Source organism: Megachile rotundata, chromosome 1 (assembly GCF_050947335.1).
Source record: "Megachile rotundata isolate GNS110a chromosome 1, iyMegRotu1, whole genome shotgun sequence".
Lineage (NCBI taxonomy): Eukaryota > Metazoa > Arthropoda > Insecta > Hymenoptera > Megachilidae > Megachile > Megachile rotundata.
In genome coordinates, this window is record NC_134983.1 from 9465257 (window position 1) to 9477997 (window position 12741).

At 32.4% G+C, this 12741-nt stretch overlaps 2 protein-coding genes across 6 annotated transcripts; both read right to left on the reverse strand.

Moving 5' to 3' along the window:
• Window positions 1-1577: 1577 nt before the first annotated feature.
• Lint-O (L(3)mbt interactor in ovarian somatic cells) lies at window positions 1578-6708 on the reverse strand. Of its 3 annotated transcripts, none has more exons than XM_076533843.1 (5): window positions 3556-6708; window positions 2867-3077; window positions 2672-2790; window positions 2241-2615; window positions 1578-2175 (listed from the first exon to the last, which is right to left on the reverse strand). In XM_076533843.1, the coding sequence occupies exons 1-5, from the start codon at window positions 4660-4662 to the stop codon at window positions 2029-2031; spliced, it is 1959 nt and encodes a 652-aa protein (XP_076389958.1). In that variant the 5' UTR covers window positions 4663-6708; the 3' UTR covers window positions 1578-2028. The 3 variants fall into 3 exon arrangements, with proteins under 3 accessions (XP_076389958.1, XP_012134594.1, XP_003700672.1); XM_012279204.2 differs by having other exon boundaries at window positions 3526-6704; XM_003700624.3 differs by having other exon boundaries at window positions 2681-2790; window positions 3526-6703.
• An 881-nt stretch (window positions 6709-7589) lies between these two features.
• Window positions 7590-12459, reverse strand: LOC100879028 (uncharacterized). 3 transcript variants are annotated; one of them, XM_076533786.1, is made up of 9 exons: window positions 11909-12459; window positions 10347-11831; window positions 10183-10273; window positions 9120-10078; window positions 8841-9042; window positions 8609-8761; window positions 8239-8524; window positions 7879-8152; window positions 7590-7799 (listed from the first exon to the last, which is right to left on the reverse strand). In XM_076533786.1, exons 2-9 carry the CDS (start codon window positions 11652-11654, stop codon window positions 7737-7739), a joined length of 3336 nt encoding a protein of 1111 aa, XP_076389901.1. In that variant the 5' UTR covers window positions 11655-11831; window positions 11909-12459; the 3' UTR covers window positions 7590-7736. The 3 variants fall into 3 exon arrangements, with proteins under 3 accessions (XP_076389901.1, XP_076389897.1, XP_012134598.2); XM_076533782.1 differs by having other exon boundaries at window positions 8609-8773; window positions 12008-12453; XM_012279208.2 differs by having other exon boundaries at window positions 8609-8773; window positions 11909-12453.
• Window positions 12460-12741: the final 282 nt, after the last annotated feature.

A 12741-nucleotide genomic window follows, 5' to 3' on the forward strand; every position in this document is an offset into this window, starting at 1 on the left:
AAAAGATTTATTCAGATTTTCAATCCTATGAGAACTAAAATCAAAGTAGATGGTAAAATAGGCTAAAAAATATTTTCTAGGAAAGCAATTTATGGTAATGTTGTGCACATATACACGCTGATATATTACTTTATATGCAAATATATTTCATTTTTTATAACATGAAATAATAACTGATCAGTTGTTTTCTTATAGATATAGTTATAAAAACCAGTACCGAAATGGAACTTGAAAAAAAAATATGTATGCACATGTAATAAGACTGCAAATTATGTACATACTTCGTTAGTAATTTAGTGAAAATCAAAAGTTTTTATATTTATAATGATGCATTATTTTTCTAAACATTATTTACAAATAGAAACAAAATTTACTTATATTAATTGCAATTTACGCAATATTTCTAAATCTTTGTTTGTTACACTTACATTGGTTAAAAATTTTAGTACTAAAATGTTTATTTTATTTAAAATGTAAAAATTGTAATTTTTAACTTTAAGACGTTTGCGTTATATGTATGCATTTTTTTATACATAAAATTATTATCTATAAAAATTATATAAAATTTTACTTGAAAATTGAAGAATAATTAAATTTTGAAAAAGGCATTTATAGGAATTATAATTATTAAATACATTATGTTGATATTTTAATTATAAACGATGATTTAGTTTTTTTATCTTTACTTCACACAAACAAACAGAATGTTGTATAAACTAATACGTCAAAAAATGAAATTGAAAATAGCCTTGAAATTTTTAAAAATATTATTTTACCATAAAATTTTCAAATATGGTGTATTATATTATATGGAAAATATATAACAAATAAAATCATAAATATTGAAATATGATTAAAAATTAATGTATAATTATATAATCAGTGTAAGATATTATTTAGAAATATTTAAGACTCCTAATGTATGTACCTTTGTACTAAAATATTAGGAAATATTACATAAAATTTAATGTGATTTGAAAGTAAGAAGTCAAATAATTATGCAATAACCAAAACTTTTTATAGTGTTAAATTTTTTAGCATAATATTAAAATTAAAAGTATGTTTTTAATTCAAAGATATTGATTAATAAGCTATAAAATTGATCGTTATAAATATTAAACACATATAAAAACTGTTGTCATAATTTTTAAGGAAAATACCGTCTTTTTTAGAAATCAATTTTTTTCAAGCAAATTTTACTTATTGAGTAAGTAACAGTGGGAATTGATTTAATTTTTAATTTCAGTATATGAATTATAAGCTAATTTCTATAAGTATGCGGTATGAATAAAACTAGATAATGTATTTTCATTATTCTGAAAGGAATTGTTAGAATTATCTAACATAAAATTTGTATAAAAGTCATAATAGAGTATTATTGTAGTTAAACGTTTACCTTCATTACTTAAGGTGGTCTAATATGTATGTATTAGAATATTTAATGTATAAGGAATTATATTCCAAAACCAAAGTATCTCATGTTCCTTACATAGGATATTGATAAATTCACTGTATTATTAATAAATATTTGTTATTCCGCTATATACAATGTAACAAATAAAATTATACAAAGGATATAGATAGTACTTGTTAGTTTACTCCATATTCGAATCATTTTATTTAAACAAAACAGAACAATTTTTATAGTTTTCAATACGAGACAGTAATTTAACGTTATCGCGTAACAAAGATAAAGATTAGCACCTTCCATAAACGTTAATTATAGTCATCAAACCAAAAGTACATTCCGCGGTACCGATTAAAATTTCACGTCCAAAAGTGTTCGCATAGAAAACAAGGCTTCTCAATTTTTAATTATTTTGTTACCTTATTCGCCATTGTTTTTAAGTTTCCTTATAATAAAGAATTATCTTTTTAATTCAAGATAACTGCAATATGTACAATATGAAAAAGTATCTTGAATCCAAAAAATAATTCAAACTCTTAATTGTAAAAAGAATTGATCTGTACAATAGTTATCACTTAATTTCGTTTAAATATTATCTTAATTCTAAATATTTAAAACATTTACAGCCAATAAAGTTTTGGATCGTCTCTCCTAACTTGAAGTTTTAATACATGCCTATATATTTTTAATGCTGGACCTAACAGTAAATCGAGTCCACTCAGAACATCGGACCGTTTCATTAACAGTAAAGAATGACCATCAATATCCTGAAACAATCAATATTATAAAAAGTTAACAAATAACTAGAAATAAGGGGATCAAAAATTCATACCTGTTGTCTGAACACTTCTGCTTCTTTTGGAAAAAGTCTTGCAAAATATTGATATACTTGTTCAGATGTCCAATCTGAAGCATCAGGTATATTTGGATCAATTCCGTCTCTTGGACTATCGTCGTCCATTTGGTCAGAAGATCCTCTGGCAGGTGACACTTGGGGACTTAAAACTGGAGGTAACACGGGTGGATTTGATGGTGTATCAGGTCTGTTATTAATCAGACCAATATTTTGGTTTATACTTGTTTTATAATGTTTTTGAATACAATCATTACATTGCCATTTTGAATTCGATTTAGGAATCATTATTCGTGGTGTGTGGCAATAATAATGATAGGCTTCATCACAAGTGAAACATGTTGCTAGAGGACCCTGTAAAATAATAATATTAAATTACCATATACAAAAGATAGACATGTTAGTCTTACTTCACTTACAGCATCTGAAGTTTCACAACATATCGTACAGCTTTTGCAACGTTCACATTGCCAACTGCTGCCTGCTTTTTGAATCATTTCTTCTGGGCTATAAATACAACTTGGATGTGCTGTAAATAAAAATAAATTTAAATGTCTCAGAACATTGATTTCTAAATGTTATAATATTTTCAATATGACAAATACCTCGTACTGTACAATCACGACAAGCAACTAGAGTTTCTTGTTTTTCTTTGGCACAAAGACTACACTGTCTACAAGGTCCATCTTTGACAGCTGATTTTGAAGAATCTTGAGGCTCTTGCGATACAGTAGATTTATTTTGAGATCCTGGTTGTCTTCCACGTTTTCTTTTTACAAGATTATTGTCAGAGGGATCAAATACTTTCTTAGCTCTCTGAAACATAATTTTTGTGCACTTGACAACTACACAAATTTAATAATAATGTAATCACTAGTGATAGGATCTAAGTATATTGCAAGTAAGTTTGAATCTAATTAAATAGCTTTAAACAGTTCTTGAATGCATCAAGAAAATAATAATAGTTTTGAATGTACTCATCAAATTTTAACGAAAAACTTTGAATCCTTACTGCAAAAGATATAAGAGATATTTCCAAGCATAATCGAACCTTGATCAAGTATATTTACTTACTAAAATCCTACAAATACTTGTTCTAGGTTCAAAATCAATTTGTATAATATGAGCACTTTGTAAGTTCATAGAAAAGAATATTGTCTTTTTATTGGTATTTGTATCCCACGAAGCAAAACTTTTGTTTTGAACATTGAGTATATTTGAATTTGATCCCATCTCTAGTAACCGCTACATATATAACGCGCACCTTTCTACGAGCACTACGAAAACCACCAACATTAGTATTAGACGGTGTGGGCGATGGATTAGTAGAACTTCTTCCCGCATCTTCGTCTTCTCGTTCTTCGCTAAGATGTCCGGATTCTTCTCTCTTTTCCTTCTGCGAATGTATTTCCTCTTTATTGTCTTTTCGATAATCCTCAAATTTGATCTCTATGTCCATAGGATCGTCGGTTCGAACAAGTAGGCGCTGTTTACGCTCAGCTTTCGACGACCTTTTGAGGTTATGTGTCTGATTATCGGTATTTTTGGATTCCTCTTTTGTACTTTCAATAGAAGTTTGCGATGGATCTATCGAGTCTTGGTCTCTCATAGAATCGTGTTCCACCAGTAAATCGGCGTTTTCGTTTCTTCCAACTATTATCTCGTAACATTCTTCCTTCCTGATTTGCGGATCAGATTTGGGGCTTGCCTGACGTGAAGATCTCGGTGTGTTCGACCTAGAGTCCGTAATCGTCAAGTTTTCGGTTTCATCAAAATCATACAGTCCACCGGTGGTCGACGAAACAGTTTGTATTTCCTTGCGTCGCGCATTCCCATTCTCAAGCGTAAAAGATTCCCGATGCGTGGATTCGACGGTAGTTGTCATGTCAGACGTCGCCACCAGCGAGTAATTGCCGTTAGAGAGACGCGTCAGATTACCGCTGGCCACTTCTTTGCCGAGAAAATCTTCTACCATACGTCTCGAAGTGGGATTCGACACACCATCAAGCAACTGTTCGATCAATCTGTAAGCTGGTACACCTTGATCAAGGTAATCTGGCTCCTCGACAACGAGCTCGGCCACGGCACCCGCCACCATCCCGGAGTTCAATTTCTCTTTCACGAAACCCTCTGGTCGATTTTTGTAAAGCTGTAACCGTGACCATTTTGATGCGTTCCTATAACTGGTATTACCTTTGTAATCAACTTGGATGACCTTTTCTGCTTCGATTAATCGATGAAGATCAGCGATGGTGTCTCTCGCATCCACAGAAAATTTTCGCAACAAATAGTTACATATACGATCAGCATCAGGCCGTGCTTTACGTCGACGTAACTGATCTATTGCCTCCAGGATTTGCTCCTCGTGGAGTATTTGTGTTTCCACCCGATGTTGCTGCATTATTATGCGTCGATAAAACGTTTTTCGCAACAATGCGATATTTTACGATTCACCTTCATGCGATACTCGAGGGGAGCGTAGAATTCATAAAAATGATTTTCACAGCGATACTTTGTGCACGTTTTTAAAGTGCTTGGACCATTCGCGCGTGATGTCATAACGATTGACAAATTTTTATGTATGCTGCGTGTATATCCGCTATCAATTTATTAGATTTTCGTTTTTCATTCTTTTTCTCAATTTGCGACATAAACGTGATCGGCGACTGTATATCAATCCATTATTCCTTAATTACATTTATAATGATGCATAAATAGAAAGTAAATCGATCTTGTATGAGAAATTGTTCCCACCGGCGTTCGTAAGAAGCGCAAAATCAATTTCGTGTATAAAATAAATTCGAGCGCTATATCACGATAAAAGCGTAATACATTTCAATACGATTGTTTTATTTTCGAATCGTATAATAAAATACTTCTACGGATAAAAAAGAAACATAATCAGAGAACTGGCAAACGCGATACGATATTATCGATTACACGGATCGACCAAACCAATAACGTGCAAAATCTATGGCGCATTTGGAACGCGCGAAATGTCCGCTCAACGTTTCAGCATTGATCACCGACCGCGGAGCGATTAAACGCGGCTCACGGAACGAGCTCACGAATGATCAACTTTGTATCGTTGGTCCGGTACCGGGGGAGAGGATTTCGAATCGCGTACCGCAGCTGCGCCGATCCATCGTTGGACTGAAGCCGAAAGGTGTACCGACGAGAGGCAATCTGACAAAGTCAGGTCGTCCGCCGCTGCTGGATCGAACATCGAACTGCAGCGCGACGCATTTCACACCCTTTACACGCACTTTCAACGTCAGAATACTTTCCGTGTCCACGTACGTAACTTCCTTCCGGTAATCGTAAGGCACGATTTAAAATTCGAACAAATCGTCGTTATATCGAAATAATCGCGGAGCCGAACAAAGAGAATCGTCTTCGTATCGGTTGGAACCGCTTGTTCTTTGTCCGTTGTGTTTCACCGTTAAAAAGAACCTAATTCGTGAATGTCTTCTTCAGATATCCACGTACGCGCCGAGTGACCGTCGAACGTTTACGCCACGCGTTAATCGTTTAACGAGGAACACCTTTCTCGCACTGTCCGACAACTTTTCCGCGGTGTTGGATCTCTCTGTCGAGCGCGCTTCGCGACAGGCTACTCCGATACACGCGACCACCAAACGACGATTCCACGAGTCCACAGTCCTCGCGAATGTGCACGCCACACATACGTATCACACGTACACGTACATGTACACGTATACTTTCGTGTACGTACCACGCGGGATATACATCGTCGCCGGTTGCGTTTCCCGTATACGTCCGTACGCGTTGACACCGTGCACGGACCCTTCACGAAAACTTTCGCGGATATATCGTTTATCGTGCGCGGTGACGCGTACAACCAATTCCAAGAACGTCGATAAGCCTAGACAATTGTATCGCGCGATAGCCACCGCAGCACACGGCAAACCTGCGAGACGCGGTCTTTTCCCGAGGTCGACTCGGCGCGCGCCAGCTTCTTCTCTCACTCCCGGTTCGACCGGCCGAATTATTCTCGCGGATTCGCACCTTTAAAGATTACGACGCGCGTTTACAAATCGTTGTCGCTCGGTCGACGAACGTGTTCTTTATAGTTTCCAACGTTCTTCCAACACTTTCTTAAGCGTCGCATATTTCAATAGCGGTGCAACGCGCGAGACGCGCTCTTTTTCTAGAGGCGGCCTCTCGTGCGCGCCGCGCCAGCTCTCCTTGTACAGAACGCCCAAAAAGATCGAACTCCGTGAAACTGTGACGCACTTCACCTCGCTAGTTTTTTCACTTTCGAGAATTCTTGTAAAATTGTTTGCATCACCGATTGACTGCCCTCGTAGCTGGTTCCACGAATTATTTCGATAAAACTTCAGAGCGCCAAGCCGGGTGCGGCTACACGCGAGTATGGACGGGCCGCCGCTGGAGTACGGAACACGCGGAGCGCACTTTTTGCGGGGACGGGCCGTACAGGTGCGGCGATATCTTTGTTAGCACCCTAAATGGAACCAGCTTCTGCGCATCGCTTTCACCGATTTTTTTCTAATTATTTCTTTTTCTTCTTTTTAATTGAAAAGATTAACGTAAAGATGTACTTTTTTCATATTTTTCTTCAAATAAACAAAATAAAAGGAACTAAATATTTTTATGCGGAATATTGATTTATTTTATGTAGAACGTTTGAGAACTTTGATAATTGATTTTTTTTTTAGACAATACACAGAATATTTGTTTACAATGAAATAAAAACGTTGAATTATAATTTTATTCTTTAATATCAAAAGAACAACTAGTTTCTATGTAAATTTACAGTAAAATAAAAATGTTCGTGAAAAATTTTTTCAACGATTTACGCATGATACATTCCTGCACTTGTGATTTTAGAAACGACCGTGACGTATCGGCCATTTTCGAGCGCTGCTGTCCTCGTTCCCGGCCGAATAGCTCCGTTTTGAGCCTGTTTTCAGATCGACGGATCTGACGCAACGGATCATAAGCAATTCTTAAATTACGTTACACGTAATGCGTTTAAATTCCTTGTTTTTGTAGTAATCGTTTCAAAAATGAAAGTTTGAAGTTTTAATTGTAAATATCAAACTGTATTCTTTTTAAATATATTAAGAATACCGAGAAGTTTCCACAAACGTTTGATCACGAAAGCATACGTATCTAATACGTAATAAAAAAAAATAAAATATAACGTTGGGATTATCATTTTCTTATTTCAGTGACTGAACAAAGCAGATCTTAACTTTTATAGACGAAAAATAAATACGTAACGATTTGAACACGCAACCAAAGCAATGGAAAGAATATTTTTATTTTTAGCAATTTAAAACATTTATGTTTCAAACATTTTTATTATAAAATATACCAATATAAAAAATGTATAATGCAAACATATGAAAATAAAAGATATGTACTGTTAATAATCTGGTATATCTTCAGTAGCACAACCATTATTAGTGAATACTTTTGTTGTATAAATTAAATGTAATTTTCTTTTTCCGCCATATTGTTACCAACACTGTGTCGCTGAAGTTTCGAAATCTATCAGAAAATAATATTCTAATTAGTAATTATAGTTATATCCATACTACGTACTGTCGTAATATGATTTTATACATACCAAATTCACCGGTTTCGCTTTATAGATAAGTTTATTATTGTCCCTTAAAGGGCTTTGTTGCATACTTCCATTTTTCTTTACAGAAATTGGTGAACCTTTTTGTGAATTTAATGTTTTATAGGACGAACGTTGCGGAGATTCATACAATTTGTTATATTGATTAATATCGAAAGAAGTATTCAGTCTTTTACTCAGAGGAGGCGTCTGTGATTTTGGAATACCAGAACCTATCGACCGACGTTTGGGTGTCGTTTTCTTTGGAGATGGTAATTTACTAAAAATAAAAATCAGTAACTTTCTACTGAATAATTTGGTTTGTTGTTTAAGTCAGTTTTATGTATGTAACAAAATTGAACTTACCGTTTTGGACTACTATTTATTTTGTTATTGTCGTCAACATTTGCGCGTATAGATACTGGTGAAATATCACAAGAAAAGTTACGCTTTTTTGTCACTTGTACCTGAGTTTTTTGTGATTTAAAATTTTGGGCGTCTGGAGTCGACGAAGCGACCGGTTTCGTAGATCGTGAAGATTTTTTCATTGCAGATTCATTGTGCGTTGAATTTGGAGTACTACTAATTATTTTATGAGATTTAGGTGGCGTTACAGTTTCATATGATGATACTGCCTTATTATTAACAGTTTCTACAAAAGCCAAAAATATGGTATTAGAAAAATAATAATATATAAATTAACACATTTATATATTATTTTTTCGCGTAATTATACCCTTTTTTTGCATAATTCCTACGGGAAGAACAGCTCTCATCGGACCCTTCTTATTTGTAACTTCTACGTCAGTTTTCTTTTTTTTAAGTTTATTTTTAACTGTACTTATCGTTGCAGTTTTTTCTTTCCGTAAATCTAATGTTGTAAATGCTTCTGTTTCGGTGTCTAAAAACAAATGCAAGTTAATCTGTGTTTTTATTAACTGATATGAAGGAAGAGAATATAAAGTTACCCTTTTGTAATCCATCCTTATTGATTTTTGTAATAACTTTTTTGTTTGATATTGGGTTTACAAGGCAAGGGTCGCTAGGAAATCGTTTTATTACTTCTTTTAGTTGACATGCAGATTTATTATTGCACGTTGCAGGGATTGTATCTTTAGTTGATGATACAGACATACTTCGTCTAATAACATTTTTATGAAACGACTGTTTCTATAAAACACAATATCATTAATTACATTGATAATGTTAATCGCGTGAAGATAATAAATGTTCTAGATCATACTTACTTTTGAGTCTGCATCTAAACTTCGTCTATTAATTGATTTTGATGGGATTTTTCCACCATCATTCTTTGTACGCTTATGTTTATCATCATCATTGGAAGCAGAATTTAAGACTTTTCCTAAGTTTTTAAGTACATCTGAAGTAGATCTTTCAGTCTGACTAGTTAATAACTTTGCTATATTGGCAAGGAGTTCTACTACTACTTTCTCATGTAATAAGCTTTTACTTCCATCTTCCAAAGAATTCTCGTTTCGTACAATTTCATTATTAAGTACTTTTTCATTTCTTTCTTTTTTTGCTTTTTCAATATTAGTTTTTAAGGATTCATTACTTATTCCGTTTAAACACTTCTGACTATCAGTACATTTATTTATGTCCGAATCATTAAAATTTATATTTTTATAATCAAGTGATTCTTTAACATTATCTGAATCATTTGTTAAATTGTCTTCTTGACTTTGCTCCATATTATTTTTTTCTATGTTTTGTATTACCTTTGAACTATTATCTGATTTTTGTGGGCTTTTTGCTAAATTGTTAGGTGTATTAAGATATGTGGTTAATAATTCAGTATTGTTCTCACAATTAATACCTAAAACCTTCTCCAAATTTTCTACCAATTTATTTGCTTCTGAATTATTTTCGGTTTTAATAAGTTTTTTGAGTTCCAGTAAAAGAGTTGTTGCCGTAATACGTTTCTCTGTTTGCACTGATTCTGTCAGTTCCAATTCTAATTCCTTTACATTTTCTGTTATTTTATTAACAGCAATTTCCGCATCTTTTTCTGTACCTATTTTATTATCTGTATATTCTTTGTCTTTCATATTTGTTAATTCTGAACTATTTATATGAGGAGACGAGGGCAATTCAATTAAATTATCTACCATATTTTCATCATCAAATGCTGGTAATAATTCTGATGTCCAAAGTGGATTATTAGTGATAAGATCATCTGTGCTTGCTACAAAACAAAATATATATTATTAATGGAAACTAATATCACATTTTCGTATTTTTTATTCTATATACATCTTTTTTGCTTTTACACATTAATTAAATACTTACAACTTGAGCTTGTTTTTAAAGCTAATTCTTCAAAAGTTTTTGCAAGAAGTTTTGCTTCAGTAAATATTGATTTATTAACTTTATCTCCTTCCTAAAATAGAAACTCTAATTATTTAAAATCTTTTAAAAATATGAATGAACGAATTAGATACAAGAATAATTACATAAAATACAGAGTCTGAAGATGTATCTGAAGTAGAACTCCTATAGTTGTTCTTGCTGGAATTAATTTCTGGTGTAAACAAATCAACATCTATTAATTTATTATCCTTATCTGATTTTTCATTACTTTGTTGTTTGAAATTTTCAGGGGATTCTAAAACTTTTTTTTTAAGTTTATCAAACTGAATTGTTAACTCTGGTAATATGCATTTAGTTGATTCATTTGTTATTAATTTTATTTTATTGTTAAAGTCTATTTCTACACTTAATTTAGAATTTTCTAATTTTTCGGATGTCTCACTTTTTAAAAATGCACGATTAATAGTATCATTTGATGACAAAATTGATAGAGTGGTAGAAGAAGAAGCAGCAGAGTTTATTCTAGGTATGCAAGAAATATTTGACAAGTTTGAAAACATAGAACTTCCACTACAGTAACTTTTTAAAAAACCTTCATTTAAAAAGTCTAATGAATTTAGAGAAGATATATTACTTCCACCATCAGAATTTATTTGTAGAGGTTCTGCCAATGATATGCATCTAGAATTTTGTGATTTTTTAAAAGGTTCATTTCCTCCTTGGGAAAGAGATCGTTGAACTTTAGGAACTTTCAACATGTAGTTAGGAGATGCACTTTGTCCTATGCTGAGTTTATCTTTTTCCACTTGGATTGCTGCTTTTTCGTATAAAGTAAGTGCCATTTCATTCTTATTTAATTCATTACTTGTTTCAAATAATGAATCATTCATCAGAGATTGATTTAAAATAGATAAATCAGCATCTTGAACATTAATACTACATATGACATCATTAGTTTCCAAGTTATCATGGAACCCATTAATATTAGTTAAATTAGGTATTACACTTTCATTAGATATTTTATTAACAGTAGCAGCCTTTTCAGTTAATTCTTCATATATTAAAGATTCATCCAATGTTTTATTTACTTTCAACTTTTGCTTATTATTACTGTGTTTGACACTATAATCATCTGTAAAATCAAAGGAATGTGTTCTTACTTTATTATCTTTTTTACATTTTGGTCTAAGCGCTTTTTCTAAAGCCACTTCAAATGGATCATCTCTTTTTTGAATATATTCTGTAGTTTTATGTAGTACCATGTCAAAGGGATTATTCTCTAAACTGTCACGTTTTCCTGGTATTAATGGAATTGGATCTTTGATTAAATTATTATGGTCATTATTTGTGATATCTGTGGGAGCAGGTATTAATGGTGATGCAAGTCTTGAGTTTAATATGCTCTTTCTGTCAGGACTTTCTAAATCTATAAGATCACACATATTGTTCATGGATTTAGTGACAGTGTTTTGGATATTTTTTCTTCAATGACAATAATGTAACCTTCTCCCACACAAAATAAATGCTACTTTATAAAAATGTATTCAGATTTTATAGTGTTATTTTGTAATACTATCACCACATTAAATAGAAACTGTCTTATTGATATACATGTACTGATGAATTATCTGTAAATAAAAATTGTTTTTTTAATTTTTGTATACTTACATTAACTTTTATATACAAGCTTTTTTCATATACTTACAAATGGCCTTTAAATAACAATCGTTTCTCTTTATATACATATACTCACGAGCAGTTTTTAAATTAAAATTAATTGTTTTACATTTATATATGTACTTACGCATCTCACAGTAGTATTTGTACTGACATTTTAAAAATCTTTACTCCAGTGTCCTCTGATGGCTACTTTCAGAATTGAAAATGAAACGGAATTTGTGGACTCGAACGTTATAGTTTCATTTGAATTTCATTTTCATAAATGTAATAATTAATGTATTCCACAGATCCAATTATTATTGTTGTTATAAACTTAAACAAATTTGTATACTTTTGATTAAAGTCAGCACCAGTACTTATAATATAACCCCTTTTATAGAACTTCTATAATCTGACCATCAGGTAATGTAACACAGACAGTTCAGGAAATTCTTCTAATAAAGTATCCTTCTATCGCCTACTTTTCATTTCATGATCATATATACAGTGAACAAAATGTATGAATAATGAAAAAAAAAGGTAATATGAACCTTAGGCAATTGCATATATAAATAATAGATACTAGGTATTCATTTGGCGGGTCATAAACATCATAAGAGCGCTTGCGCGTTATATTTAAATGCATACTATACCACAGTATTATACTGTTACTATACTAAACGAATCAGAACTGACATGCGCAGAATGAACGAAAATTCATCTAACGAACAATATATTCTCTCGTAGCAGAGAATATACTAAATTTCCTCGTTGATTAATGCATTTTACCAACAAATAATTCTTTTTCCTTATTGGTGGTTACTTAGGAGGAAGCTAAATACGATTGGTTAACGATTAATGTGTACGCTAAAATACAAC

What these genes read in the sequence shown, in the direction of transcription:
- Lint-O (XM_012279204.2), bottom strand. Translation starts at nt 4,662, where the DNA reads ATGCAGCAACATCGGGTGGAAACACAAATACTCCACGAGGAGCAAATC. An exon ending in TCGTGATTGTACAGTACGAG is followed by an intron (nt 2,791 to 2,866) that starts GTATTTGTCATA and finishes TTTTATTTACAG; the next exon opens with CACATCCAAGTTGTATTTAT. An exon ending in CAGAAGTGTTCAGACAACAG is followed by an intron (nt 2,176 to 2,240) that starts GTATGAATTTTT and finishes TGATTGTTTCAG; the next exon opens with GATATTGATGGTCATTCTTT.
- LOC100879028 (XM_076533782.1), bottom strand. Translation starts at nt 11,654, where the DNA reads ATGAACAATATGTGTGATCTTATAGATTTAGAAAGTCCTGACAGAAAG. An exon ending in TAAGGATGGATTACAAAAGG is followed by an intron (nt 8,774 to 8,840) that starts GTAACTTTATAT and finishes ATTTGTTTTTAG; the next exon opens with ACACCGAAACAGAAGCATTT. An exon ending in AGGAATTATGCAAAAAAAGG is followed by an intron (nt 8,525 to 8,608) that starts GTATAATTACGC and finishes TGGCTTTTGTAG; the next exon opens with AAACTGTTAATAATAAGGCA.